A 15,099-nucleotide genomic window follows, 5' to 3' on the forward strand; every position below is an offset into this window, starting at 1 on the left:
AACAAATAAATAAATAATAGTTTTCAAAATCGTGGTACTTTGATGAGAGTATGGCACTCCAAGGCACTTCAAAGAATACCTTAGAATTACTTTTTTGCTAATGTTCAAAAACCGTGGATGAGTTGGATGGGTCTAATATAAAATTTTCATTTAATTCATATTTATGTGACCAGCATAACAAAAGTGTGGGTGTTTTACCCAGACTCTGGAAGTAGTCCATGGCTTTGCCGGCAGGGCCAGCATAAACGGTTTCTCCTTTATGGAGAAGTGTCAGGTGATCAAAGAGCCTGAAGATTGAGTAACGTGGCTGGTGGATCGAGAAAATTATAGTTCTACCGCCCCGTGACAACCTGAATGACCAGAAGAGAGAAAGAGGGGAGTTGCAGAGATAAGATCAAATGACATGAACCTAAAGATTTCGAGATCATCTGGTTTCAAAACAACAAGAGGTTAAGTTAGAAGTACATAATAAGCCAGGCGATTAATTGTTAATTGTTAAATAAGGCACAAGTCTGTACCTGTGCAAGAGAGAGATGATGCTGTTAGCTGTGTTGGAGTCGAGGCCTGTGGTCGGCTCATCCAGGAACAGAAGACTAGGAGATGTAATGAGCTCCATACCAATGCTACAGCGCTTTCTTTCTCCTCCAGACACACCTCTTATAAACTCTGTACCAATCTGGAAGAAAGATATTATCTATTTAATATATTTAAATAACATTTAACATATAAAAAATTTGAAACACCATTTGAAGCATGAACCTAAACTGACCTTGTGATAAAAAGATCTTTCTATGGGTACGTTTACACGACAACCACGTACTAAAAATGGAAAGTTTTTCCTTTGTGTTTTTCACGTACAGACGACAACACTGTCAAAACGATCCCCGTTCACACGGACCCGGCAAAACGACTAAACACTGTATTCTGCTGCCAGGCCAGTACTAGTTGGCGATGTCACTTTTGTAAAGAAACACTACGCGCCTATAGACTGAACATGTAATACGAATGCGCATGATGTCACTGTTTTCACAAATTCGCGTTTTCAGGCCCCCAAAACGGTGTTGTCGTGTAAATGAACAGCCAAAACTTATAAAAACGTTTCCGCTTTTAGTTGAAAACAGTGTCGTGTAAACACCCCTAAAATATTGTTGTGACCTTGACTTGATTTTCTCAACAGGAAGTTTCCAAATATTAATTATATTTTAAAACAAAACTTAATTATTTCACTACTTATTTTCTGTTTTAAGACAAATAAAAACAAAATTAAAAACTAATAAAAGATCATTCCCAATTAATTAATAAATTTTCCCTCTATATTTGTATCTTTTTAGCAAGACTTTTTCCCACTTTGCAATCTCAGGACTATGGAAGCTTGTTTCCGCCACTGAATAAAAAAAATTGTAATAATAATTGCGACTTTTTATCTCACAATTGCGAGATATGAAGTCAGAATTGTGAGATATGAAGTCAGAATTGTAAGAAATAAAGTCGCAGTTGCGAGATATAAAGTCGCAATTCTGAGAAATAAAGTCGCAATTGCGAGATATAAAGTCGCAATTCTGAGAAATAAAGTCGCAATTGCGAAAAAAAAAGACTAAATTGCGAGTTTACATCTCGCAATTCTGACTTTATAACACATAATTGCGAGTTTATATTTCGAAATTCTGACATCTTTTCTCAGAATTGTGAGATATAAACTCGCAATTGCGAGTTATCAGGCCAATTCTAAGGGGGAAAAAAGTTAGTCTTGGGTATAAGTCTCAGAATAGTTTATATCTCACAATTCTGACTTTACAACACGCAATTGCCACTTTATATCACGCAATTCTGACTTTATAACCTGCAATTGCGACTTTATATCAATAAATTCTGACTTTATAACACGCAATTGCGATTTTATATCACGCAATTCTGACTTTATATCTCGCAATTCTGAGAAATAAAGTCAGAATTGTGAGATAAAAAGTAGCAATTACCTTTTTTATTTTTCATTCTGTGGCGGAAACAAGCTTCCTACAGGACAGTTACATTTTTGAGTGTATGCCCCACAAAACCTATATCTAAATGAATAGATCTGGACATAAAAAGCGGCAGTCGCATTTGTGACCCACCTTGGTGTGTGCACAATCCTTCAATCCAAGCTCCTGAATGATGCTCTCCACTTTTTTTTCCTTATCAGCAGTGGAATACTGTTTCCTTGGCAACCGCAGATTTCCAGAGAATAAAAGATTCTCCCGCACAGTCAGAGTTCCCATCAGGATATCATCCTACAGAAGGGGAGAGACAGACAGACAGACATATAGCAAAGAAAATGCTGGAAATTAAGCCGATTAAATACATGCAAAAGATTGCAGAACAGGAGACAAAAATAATTCTATCACATAATAATCTTCCCTGCATTAACATGTGTCACACAACAGAGCAGATTTCTCCTTTATCCTCATGAGAGGACATACTAACAACGGTAAAGTTCTGCATTCTCACCTGTACGACATAGGCAGACATGAGACGGAGGTCAGAGGTCACGACATTGTTGTCAACAAGAACTTGACCTGAACGCAAACCACGAGGATCCTTCCTGCCAGCGATCACATCTAACAACCTTCACACAAAAAAATAAAGGTTAGAAATTGTGCGTAGTTGCGTAGCTTGTGGTCAGTTGTAACTGATGATTCTGTGAGCATCTTACGATGTTTTGCCGCTTCCTGTGGCTCCCATGATTGCATTCAGTCCCGTTTTCATGATTCCACTAAAACAGGAAATAGCAAAACAGTCTTATGTGCACTGTAAATATGTTAATCAAATAACTTAAAAATGTGATTCATGTGGCAACATCTAAATTAAATCAAAAATATTTGTAATATGCTTGAATCAATGAAAGTAATTTGTAAGAGTAAAATTCGCTTTATATTTTTCTAGCGTTCTAAGAAATGAATACTTTTATTGAGCAAGGATGCATTAAATTGAGCAAAATAGACAGCAAAATACTTTTTTTTTACAAAAGATTTCTATTTCAAATAAATGCTATTCTTTTGAACTTTATATTCATCAATAAAAAAATGTAACACAATAATATCAATATCAAGCAGCACAACTGTTTTCAACATTGATAATAATAAGGAATGTTTCTTGAGCAGCAAATATGCATATTAGAATGATTTCTGAAGGATCACGTGACACTGAAGACTGGAGGAATGATGCTGAAAATTCAGCTTTGGCATCACAGGAATAAATTATTTTATAAAATATATTAAATTAGAAAAAAGTCATTTTGGGGGTTTATTTCTTTATTTTTCACTGTATTTTTGATTACATAAATGCTGCCTTAGTGAGCATAAGAGACTTTCAAAAACATTAAATAACCCCCCATTTCAAACTTTTGAACAGTATTGTATAATTTATCACATTAAATAATGTTTTTGACTTTACAAAGTCACTTTTTAATTTAACAGTTCATTTAAATGTTAATGCGTGAGGCACATTTTTGGTTATCTGATTTCATTATGTAACAAAAGAGCAATCTATCTAGTATTGACGATATATTATCATTAAAAATATGTGGCATTTTTATTGCAATTAATATAAAGTATTATTTAAAAATTTTATTATAAAAATAAATAATACAAAAACGATTAAAGAATTGGTTATATTTCTTGTGTTGTGACATTGAAAACAAACATCACAGTTCCTCAACCAAAGCAAGCAACTGATTGCTGTTTATAACACAAAAAAATGAAACACGAACACACTAACACACAAAAATATGAAGAATTACAATTTCAGGACTTCTTTTTTATTCTAATCTCTAAACATCTGAACTCTGGACAAACTTTAGATGATATTTTCAATAGCATTAGGTCAAGAACAATTTCTTTTGCAGGTATAAAAACATTTAAACACAGAAATAGCTTTTGGAGCGCACAGATTAAAGAACTGTTATCTGTATCAAAATGATCTGCAATCTATGTTTGACGGCACAGCAGTATGTTTTGATGAATATGGTCTATGCGAGATGTAAATCTTATGAAGCACGTAAACGTCTAGTGAATAAGACGATCTGCTTTTACAGCATTTAGAGACTCACAGATACTAACCTGACATTTTTTAGGATGTCTCTCTCAGGTCCTCTCTTGCGGCACAGTCCACGGCTTTCTCTAATGCAGTACTGAATATTCTGGTATGTCAGAGTTGGACCTGGCACTTTTACAGACACCTTTGAGCCATCGCTCTCCCAAGCAGGCAACATTTTTATATCACACACTTCCATGGAGCTGGAGAGCATGAGGCAGAGGATAGAAAAAGTGACAAGCTTCCAGGTGGAATGAGTATTCAATAGTCTACAGACAGCCCAGCCTTTCAGGACTTTCCTCCAGACATTAACCTGGGGTCACTGCGCGTCTCCATGTCAAAGTCCTCACATGCCCAGTTTCTTACACCTCCTGCTATGTAACACCTGCACTTAGGAAACAACATAAAAGTTGATAAGAAGATCATCTTTGCACAAATGAAGATTAATTATGATGTGCCATTTAAGTTACTGGATGTTGTGACATGCCATATATTATGCAACTGCTCTTGCATGTTAAATCACTCTGCCCTGCCCCTTTATGCTATCTTGTTTTATCTTACTTTTATTTTGGGGTCAAGGTGACTTTCTTCTAAGAGTATTAAAATATGAACGTCACTCCTTAAGAATGTTACCAAACAATCTTTAACATCAGAATGTGTTAAATGTATAAACATTAAATATTACCTATAAGAGGGAAAATGGCACTAATTGTAATGTTATGAAGTTTAATTGAAACCTCCTAAAAAGTCCTTTTATAAAACATAATTGGGTCTATATGAAATAAGATCAATTCAATATAGCTTGCTGATGAGTTTCATGTAACCTTATAAAGCCTACTGTATTGTGTGTGACACGGAAGTTTCTAAGGCCTCAAAATTATCAACATGATCAAAACTGCTTAAATACCTGTTGTACACAACAGATTTATTTTTATATTTTGTCTAGATGTTCAATAAACTGTTTCATTTAAAAAATACGTTTATTCTTTCATATATGCATTTCCTTAAAGAGAATGATCTACTCTACACCTTGTGTAGTGTATGCATATAAAAAGAGAGGTATTTTAAAATATGCCAACGTGAAAATGTATTTTCTTCCTATTAGTTTCTTACCTGTGATGTCTTGTGACAACAGTCAATGAAGGTTTCAAATGGGTTTGAGCACGAAAGATGAATTCGTGTACTTGTATAATGACGCCCTCTGTAGGCCAAAGAAGGTAATCACAACAGGCTATATTCAAAAACCCCTCTCTTTGTTTAACAGTCGCCTACTGTAATGAACAGAAGAGAAACAGGAAAACACTTTGGAAAGCATGAATAGCGACTCATTATGGGCTTGCGCAATCTTGCGTTCCTACTCAGTGTACTTGAGTTGAGGCTCAAGTGTTTGGTGTGGCACATAAACATGGGCGGTGTCGTCATTCATTGTCACTCCGTGACAGATGACAGACAGTTGGTGCATCTAATAAACAGTTGAGCCGTTGACGCCAAGCCACGCCCTGCGTGCCTGTAGCCAATGAGCGTCGAGCCCAACTCAAGAGGGTGGGGTTTGAGTCTCGGCAACGTTAAGTTGTTTTCATCGACTGTGTGGCGGAGAAGTGCAAGCACCGTTCGCTATGCAGACGTAAACTAACAGCTGTCGATGAGGCCGCCGCCGACGACAAACGACTACGTCCGGGTTTAATCGCCGCGGAGAGTTGTTTGAGCGAACGTTAGAGCATTACAGCAGCGGTTTAAGTGTTTTTTTTCGTGGCCATGGAGGAGAAGAAGGAGGAGGGGGAAGCGGAGATCCAGGAACACGGACCCGAGCACTGGTTCTCCAAATGGGAGCGGCAGTGCCTAGCCGAGGCCGAGCAGGAGGAACCGAGCGAGGAGGAGACCGAGCAGAGCCAACAAAAACTTTGGCATCTCTTCCAGAACTCAGCCACTGCCGTTGCGCAACTGTATAAAGGTGCGATAGCTGCTATGTATAATAAAAACTCACCGAGAGCTAGCCAGATAACTCTGACACTGGCAAACAAAGGAGACTAACTCATAAGCTCAACGGATAGCCACCAAATTAAATCTAACAAGATCTAATTAAGACGTCGAGGGGTTATTTTATAATAAAATACACACATTTAGTGCTTAATTAATATTATTTCGCCTTTTGTTTGGCTGGTTTGAAGGCCGGTGGCGTTTACAGATTAGCATTGATGCTAAGTGGCAGACGAGCAACGTAAACTGACACACAAATCAGTTTCTGTAAGGAAATATCATCTGTTGTCCGTCTTTATTTATTATTAAAACTAGGTACAGTACATTTAAACGTGTTTTGTGAAATCTTTTATATTTTTAAAGCTTCACCCAGCTGGTTGTCTATCAGCAAAACAAAATGGCGAAGTGCAGGGAGGAGTTCATCTGATGAAAATAACGATTTGTGATCGAAATCTCATCTGTTATGAACTCAAACCCCATACATGTAGACGAAAAGATCTAGGAATACAAACTGTGATGAACGGATGAAAACGTGTAAAAAAAAATTTAACAACAATAATAGTATGCGAAACAAAATGGCGAAGGCAGGATTAGCAGGCTAAGTTCAAGGATTGTGAGTTATTGTTTCAGGGCTGTGTTGTTTTTGTTGATATCTGTTAGTAAATCAATGAAACACTATAAAGCTGGTTTAAATATATAGCATGTTTTTAAACACAAAGTTCTGATTTGACAACACGGTACAATAAGATAAACTAAAGCTACACAACAAAATGGCGTAGAGTCCACTTGATACATATCAAAATTAGACGTCGTCTAATTAATGGCTGTGTCTCAAAACATAGAGAGCTGCTTATGTAGACACCACGTATGGTCATCATACACGCTTTTAGAACATTACAAGCGCGCTTATGGTGCCCAAAAGTGCTGTTTAAGTAGGCAGCTCACTATCTCATGACACACAGCCAGTGCAAGAGGCTGTAAAGGTGCTAAATGTGAACCTGATGGTGTAGTAGTTGTCTTGGAGTTTTCTTGTTATTTTTAAACAGTGGGTAAATATGTGTCTTATATGGATGGGAAATGATGTATCTCCACTTGCAACGTTAACATTTCCTGTCCTGTCTGATCACTCCCTCAGATAGAGTATGTCAACAACAGGGGCTTTCCTTGTGGGTTCCCTTTCAAAATGCTGCAACTGCCGTCACTAACCTATACAAAGGTAAGTTGAGAAACCTTTTATGAACAGTTTTGCATTTTACACGACTACAGCCTAATGTATACTTCAGTTTTTATGCATATGCCAGAGTGTGCGTACAGTTTGTGTGACACATTGTCATTAGCATAGTATGTGCTTACTGTACACATGTAGGTAGGCATACTGAAAGCATACAGGCAGATTTTCTTTAACATGCGTACTCTGTTACACTCAGCTCGCAATGCACCTTGAATTATTTGCACTAATTAAATTGGTCCAGTGCAGTGTTGCCACCTTGTGGACATTTCATTTTTTAGTTAAAAAGAAACAGAGGAGATGGAACAACAAACTACTGGAGAGGGCATCAACAAAGTTGACAAGTGCTTGTTTCTGGGGATTAAAGTCAGCATAAAATGGAAATTGTGATAGTCTTTTCTTCCCTATTGTGATGTATCTGCGAGTAAAATGGCTTCTCGAATATAAATGTTTGCTATTGCTGTGATGTCATGTGAGTGACAGGTTGTCCCGTCATCAGAGAAGAGATGTCGCTGCAAGTGGGAGGGGAAGTTATTTTCATCAAAGATTACAATGGCACATGAATAATGTGTGCACAGAAAAATAATTTATTATAAATTCTGCAATATTCCATAAAAAACAAGAATTGTCTATTTAGATTTTTTTTGGTGACTTTAAAGGATACATGCAACTGTAGTTTAAAAGAGTACAAAGACATTTTTTGGTCCTACCTTCTAGAGAGAAATGGCACAGACACTGGACAAGGATGAAGTGCACTACGTGTTCACATCCAAAATGAGGTATACTATGGGCTTTCGTATGTGAACTACAGTTGATTGGAATTTATTGCATTAGTATTGTTTTGTTTCAACAAATCCCTGTTTTTGAATGAATCTGCTGAACGACTACATAAATGTTCTTTAGAAAAAAAAACATTACTGGTGTGCATCTTGACAAAAAAAATGGCACTGACATTTTAAGATATGTCAGTGCAAGTTGCTTTCAGTTAAGACAGCTCAAACATGCATTTTATTCTGGGACTTTAGGCTCTAGTCTTGTCTGTGAAACAGGGGCTATATAATCTACATATAATCTACACATGTTAGTCTTTCACTTAAGAAAATAATTCTTTCCAAAGAAAAACTATAGCACAAACCAATAGCATTTAAGTCCAGGGTGTAAGGAGGAATCTCATTGGTTGGCATTCTGAATAAAATGTCCCCTTCACTGAGTCAGTGTTGAGTAAAAAAAAAACTAAATAAAGATTCACTCAAGTTACACTTGTTTCAGTAGGTGGCAAAAAGCATCTTGTTTGTGTTATAAATGATTTGGAATGACACTGAACAGACGAAGCACTTATTTCATGAATGAGCAGCTGCTGACTGAGTGAACAAGATGTTGTTTGCTCAGTTTATGTAAGTCAATCTCGTTTACAACAAAGATAGAAAGAGGATGAAAGGGTTTGGCTGTCATCACTTGGTTAAGTTAGACATTCAATGCCTCATTCATAGCACAAATAAGATGCTTTTTGCAATCTGCTGTTTTTACAGTCATTAGCCCTATTCAAACTGTAATTATCTGTCATGGGGACGCAAGGTATTTTCAACATTTAATTACAGGGGCTAGTCTGATTTTATTGCCATCCGAATGCAGTGTCATTGTTTTTCCTCCCACCACCCGTGTAAAAATCCCTGGTTGAATTTCCTACCGTTTTTTGACAAACACCAAGGTCGTGTGGTAATTTAATTGCCATCTGAATCCACATCACTGAGTTTATAAGAAGAAAGCAATAAAAAATTCCCTGTTTAAATCCTTTCCCACCACTGCCGAGCACCGTACGATAACTGTTGCGCTTTGGATGCATTATAAAGATCTAGCCTACACTTTTATTACTGAAATCCTGGAAGAACAATATTTCATGTCACCGTTCAAAGGAGAAAGGGAAGAAAAGCACGTAATCATTTAAAATGGGCTGTTATTATGGCAGCAATTATATATAAAAATATATACCTTTGTTTACCTCATGTAAATAAGAGGCTGTATTAACTTAATCTTTTTAAATTATAAACTAGTTTCCACATTTTAAAAATGACCCATCATTTTGAGATAAAATTCAAGCCAGAAAACCATTTTAACTATAGCGCATCTATCTTCTTTTTTTAAACAGGAAGTTCAATAATAAATGGGACATTATTTACCTATTATTAAAGTAAATATGAATTTAATTAATCCAAGCATGACATTTTATTTACAGCAGACAATCATGTGACTGACCACATCAACAGCGCTCGTTCCTGGCCTGGGTTCGTAGGATCACAAAACTCGCTCCTCCACCGTGAATAAATCGCCATCCGAATACACGTGCCATGCAAATTAATTTTTTTAGACATCCACATGAGAAACAATTACCATCCAAATAGGGCTAAAAGAATCCACATTTTTGCTGCCTGCCTGCCCATTATTTACGTGGAAGCGATAAATAATTCTGTATTATAAATTTTTAAGGCCAGACAAGTAATTTGTTGAGGTCAATTTGTAAAGAAAGACTACACGCCTGCGCACATATATATATTCAAACGCTGTCAGCATTTTTTTCACAGGTTTGCTTTTTTGAAGTTTGAGCATAGATAACCTTTTTTTCAACATTTTTCAAGTCTTGCACCATGGAACCTATTTCAAGGTTTGCGTTCTCGAGACACCAGGCATTGTTTTGTGCAAATGAGCGGGCCGGGTCGCGTTAAGGGTTTTCTGTTAAAACGGTGTCGTGTAAGCGGCCCCTAAGTTAATAACTAATGATCTTTGCAATGGAAGTGAATCAATCAAAACTAACTTCAGCTGGACAATAACTTGATTCTAGAGCTGCTGTAAAGCCAAACAATCTCTGTTACTTTAATTTCCTATTATCACTGTAAAGCTGCTTTGAAACAATCTATATTGTTAAAAGAGCTATATAAATGAAGGTGACTTGACATTAAAAAATTATCTGTTGAACAATGTTTAGTTGGTTGTTCATATGTTTTGAGACTAGAAACAATATGTCTGACAGCAGTTATTAAAATCATATTGGTTTACTCCTCTTCCTTGAATCTGTCTGATTGTAATAGTGGAAATGTGATTCACAGCCTAAAGTAGTTGTGTGTCAGACTGCAGTTATGAGATCCACCATGGTCATGAGTACGGCATTGTCCGCTAGTAAAACTTGAGTCATCATTCAGAAGTTAGTCTTTAGTTGGGGTAATGAGAGGTGGGGAGGATGTCAGATGTGTCATGTGGATGATTTGAGTCATGTCATTAGGAGCTGTCAGGAACAGGGAGGTGTTTGTGTGTTCAATTTACTGGAGATCAGATCACATATATCAACTAATTAGCAAGTTGGCTATTGTGAGAAGTTTTCTAAGCTTTTAGGATGTGGTCAGTTCAAGTTTGATCGCCGCCTTTACGTGTTCTTTTTTTTTATCTATCAGAAGTTCAGCGTGCAATTTTACATTGTGAATTGACTGAGCCAGAAATTGTTCAGTCAAAGTGTATTTTCTAAAATTCATTTTTCTTATAAACTCCTTGGTGAGATTTTTATCATCTCTTGAATCATTTCATGCACCTCATCTCAAGGTTTTGTAAGCGTATAATTCATTTCAGTCTGGTTCCTGCCTGGCAATGGAAACCCTGTCTATTGAAACAAATCTTCATGCCTGCCAGTTTTGGTTGAGGCAGTTTATTTGTTGCCTATTATGGATTGAAAAAAATAGATTGAAGAACAGTGGCTGCCGTTCCTGAGGAGAGATGATGCTGCTGCTGTTCTGGCAGAAAAATTTGTTATGGTGTTATGCAATTGCTTTGGAAGTTGATGTAACATTTATATAATTACATTATTAAAAGCTTCTTATTTTAATCATTACCAATAATTCACCTGCTGTTCAGTTTCTCCTTCACATCAAATATTTACTCTCTGCTTGATGCCGAATTAAAATTTCTAAGAAGAGCTTTTGATATCAGATTGTTAAATGAGACTGACATCATTGGGCATAAATCACCACGAGACATTGATGCAGCTGGGCTGATTCCTCACATACATACAGAAATGCTCATGCTTTTTTTGCCATCTTCCAGAGAGTGTTGATGCCCATCAGCGGAGTTATGAGCTGGGTATTCAGATCGGTCATCAGAGACGAAACAAAGATGTCCTGGCGTGGGTGAAGAAAAGGAGGCGGACTATTCGGCGTGAGGATCTTATCAGCTTTCTCTGTGGTAAAGCCCCACCGCCACGTAGCTCCAGGGCTCCACCAAGACTTGCAATGGTGTCACCAAGCCGACCCACGTCCTCTGAGACGAGTTCATCTGTAGAAACAGACCTGCAGCCTTTCAGGGAGGCCATTGCTCTGCATGGTGAGTGTGCCTGACCACAGTGCTTGCATTATAAATCTATCTATCTAAACAAACATGTAATGTAAGTTATTTTCAGGCAAAAAACAAACAAAAACCTTTTGAATTGTACAGCACAGAAATGTGTCATGACTTCTTTGAAGCGTATAATATAAAGTGCTCCCTTGCTTTGGGCAGTTTGAGTTATACACTTCCACTCCAGCTTGCTCTATGGCCACTGGTATCGTTAAAATGATTTTTTTTTTTTTTTCTCACAGAAATACTACTGAAAAAAAATGTCACTGAAGGTTTTGCCCTTTTTTTATGTCTTGATGGAAAAAGTATATTTCAGGCATTTATATTTCATATGTTTCCTACCTGTGTGTGTTACAGGTCTGAGCGGAGCCATGGCGAGTATCAGTATGCGCTCTGGAGCCCCGGGTTCACCTACACACCTGAGCGCTAGCTCCGCCCCCAGCCGCCGCAGAAACGGCCTCCACGACGTGGACCTCAACACTTTCATTGCTGAAGAGATGGCGCTCCACCTCGACAACGGAACTCGGAAACGAAGCTCCGCCCAGTGCAATGATGTCATAACAGACTCGCCCACTCACAAACGCAATAGGATGATCTGAGCTCTTAAGAAAAAGAAAACGACAACAACAAAAGCGAAAAAAATGCCACTCCTCAGTCATCCTCCCATCTTTATTCAGACCAGGAAATAAAAGCAGCCAATAACAGTGCTCACCACAGCCCAGCACATTCTCTGATTGGTCTACAGAGCCCAGTTGAGGTCATCGGTGGGGGACGGGGGGCGGTGTTCAGTGCAAAGGCCTAAGTGCCCTTCCATAGGATCCTGTCGACAAACACACAACTCTCATTCACTATATTGCTGTGTGAGTTGATTGTGTGCGTGTACGGCTGTGTTACGGCTGAACTGAGAGGTTATCGAACGCAGGAACAAGAACAACATTTTTGTGTGCATGTTCGCAACATAATGAGAAATGTCTGTATGACTGTATACAAGTACTTGATGTGTGTGAGTGAACGACTGATGGGTTTTGTGTTAAGAGTGTTTGTGTGTGTGGTACCTGCCTCTTCCTCCAGCACCTGTCACTGCCCCAGCTTTCAGTTACCACGCTGCGGCTTTGAAAAGCAACAAATGTTTGATTTTAATATTATTGACATGTTATTCATGATTTATTTGCCTTCTCTTAATTCTGCTCTAGCAGCAGGCACAAGTGCTGTGATAGCCATACTTCCGCTGTCATGCACATCTCTCAATCACTTAATTTTCTTCAATAATTTCTCTTCATTCTTTCTGAGCATCCATCTTTTTTTTTTCATTCATCCTCTTTCGTCACTCTTCCCCAGCACCTTTGTCTCCAGTGTAACATTATGTAATGTAAATACCTGTAGGTGCTGACATAGACTTGTGGTACATATTGTAAAAAAAAAAAAAAAAAAAAAAAAACCTGTGCAGAGACCATTGAATTGTTAATGTACAATAATGATTCTTGCATTAAAGAAATCAAGCTTTTAACTACCTCTTTTTCTGCTGCCTTTGTCATCTGAGTCATTGCATATTCACTTTTGCGAGCACATAAGATTTTAATCCTTAAACTGGATTAATGTTAATATATGAAATGCACATTCTGTTGTGTACAATCAAAAGTACAATCTGTTACTGTTCCTTTGACAATCTGTGAACAACAGCTGTCAATAACAATGCTTTCAAAATGATTGCTGTGCCCATGTGTTCAGCTGTGTTTGAACACTGAACGAATGTGCTTTGGAGATGCCACAGCCCTACAATGCTGGCTACAATCCAACAAGTTTTGTTTTTGACACTGATTCGTCATGTCTAACATTAAGGGCAGCTAATGGTTGTGGAGAACAGTATAAAGCTATGAAAAGTGTGGAAAGGACTCGAGGAATCAAATGTCAAAACGGTGACAATTCTCTTGAGCTTCAGCTTCTTTCTCTCTTTTTTGTGTGTGTCGTGTTTGGCAGGTGACATGTCAGTGGTGTCAGCAGTGCTATACTCCTTCCAAAACTTTTTGTAGTTACATACTGTATGTAGTTTTTGCAAATGCATCTAATATTACCTAAAAAAAATAAAACATGTCAGAACAACAGAATCATTAAAATCGTAACACAACTTATGTCGTTTCTAAACTTTAAAGATGAAAAACTAGGGGGATTTTTTTTAATAGTATGGACAAACAAACATTTCTCAGAACAACTTCAATATTATATAAATACACCTATAGTTACAAAAAGATATTTAACAAAATGACAAAGATTCAATATGAAATGTACTATTTCCAAGCGTTCGTGTCGAAACGTTTCAGTGAATCAATTGATTCAATGGACCTTATTCAGAGCAGCGCCATGAAAGTATGAAAGCGAGGCTGTGAGGAATAGGCTTACTGTGTTTTTAATGGCCTAAAGCTCCTAGATCACTTAGGCTATAATTTTCCACAGCTTATATTGTCTAGAGTTTTTTGTCTACTGGAATTAAGATATTTTGCCGTGTTTTGTCAGCAGAACAATTCAAAAACTCATTAAATAACTCTACAACACACTGAAGAGATGTCTATCAGTAAATATGACTTCAGAAGACTTGTAATTAGACTAGCTTATTTTTATTGTGATTTTTACGACCATTCGATGTCAATACATTCTAGTATAACCGATTATGTTCTTCAAAATGTCGTCTTTTGTGTTCCACAGAATAAAACCACACAGATTTGGCGGGAAAAGGGTGAAATGATGAGTTTTTATTTGTAGGTGAGTATCCCTTTAAGATGTTCTTATATTCAAAACAGCTTTCTTTTCTTTTCTGCTTTGTTGAACCCGTTTTACCCCTTCCTCGCTCTTCATCCTTTTGGTACATTATATTCCTCCTCCTTTCTCACGCGGAACCTGTTGTTTCATTGATAAAAATAAGCGTTCACGCTTCGCGTGCGCGCGCTTCAGGGGTGTAACGAACCGCTATTTCTATGGTAACAGCCCGCCGTTAGTGTCATCGGCTCCGAGACGAGTCCGCATTCCTTTACGCTGCTGTCCTCCGAATCATCTTCGCTTCTCTGTAAAGAGGACCGTGAGCCCATCGCCATAGCAACACGTTACATATCTAGGAATAATATTTATCCTTCCTAGCGATGAGAAACGGAGGCTTTTTTTTTTTTTTTTTTTTTTTTTTTTTTTTACATTTTGCTGCGTAATGTTGATCAGTCACCACTAGGGGGCAGCAGTTAACAACACAAAGAAGCGTGACGACGAGTGCATGAAAAATACAATCCGTCAAAAACACAAAATGCTCTTGCAGATCGCGTCTTGTCGACATAGATTGTGTGTAAATGAGGTAACCGCATCTTTTGAAAGTAGTTTTGGCAAAAAAAGGTGAATGCAAGGTGGTTTTCTGTCTCTTCGAAGAGAAATAAGAGAGGGAGAGGGGCAGATACATTTCTGTAAAGAAGATG

The 15,099-nt window shown here is 37.6% G+C and overlaps 2 protein-coding genes across 2 annotated transcripts in view; one reads left to right on the forward strand and one right to left on the reverse strand.

Annotated features, from left to right (window-relative positions):
- Nucleotides 1-4,382, reverse strand: part of abcg2b (ATP-binding cassette, sub-family G (WHITE), member 2b) — an 11,242-nt gene extending 6,860 nt beyond the window's left edge. Inside the window, exons 1-6 of the mRNA XM_056258752.1 lie at nucleotides 4,095-4,382; nucleotides 2,690-2,749; nucleotides 2,485-2,602; nucleotides 2,112-2,267; nucleotides 519-676; nucleotides 199-350 (exon numbers count right to left, since the gene is read on the reverse strand). Of these exons, the coding sequence (XP_056114727.1) occupies nucleotides 199-350; nucleotides 519-676; nucleotides 2,112-2,267; nucleotides 2,485-2,602; nucleotides 2,690-2,749; nucleotides 4,095-4,282 (832 nt within the window). The 5' untranslated portion in view covers nucleotides 4,283-4,382. The remainder of the gene's footprint in view (nucleotides 1-198; nucleotides 351-518; nucleotides 677-2,111; nucleotides 2,268-2,484; nucleotides 2,603-2,689; nucleotides 2,750-4,094) is intronic.
- A 1,246-nt stretch (nucleotides 4,383-5,628) lies between these two features.
- hapstr1b (HUWE1 associated protein modifying stress responses b) lies at nucleotides 5,629-13,157 on the forward strand. Its single transcript, XM_056258753.1, has 4 exons — nucleotides 5,629-6,019; nucleotides 7,181-7,261; nucleotides 11,360-11,635; nucleotides 12,005-13,157. The coding sequence occupies exons 1-4, from the start codon at nucleotides 5,824-5,826 to the stop codon at nucleotides 12,244-12,246; spliced, it is 795 nt and encodes a 264-aa protein (XP_056114728.1). The 5' UTR covers nucleotides 5,629-5,823; the 3' UTR covers nucleotides 12,247-13,157.
- The last annotated feature ends 1,942 nt before the right edge of the window (nucleotides 13,158-15,099 follow it).

The sequence above is a fragment of the Rhinichthys klamathensis genome, unplaced genomic scaffold (genome assembly GCF_029890125.1).
Source record: "Rhinichthys klamathensis goyatoka isolate OS25496 unplaced genomic scaffold, OSU_Roscu_1.1 h1tg000157l_1, whole genome shotgun sequence".
NCBI classification, from domain to species: Eukaryota; Metazoa; Chordata; class Actinopteri; order Cypriniformes; family Leuciscidae; genus Rhinichthys; species Rhinichthys klamathensis.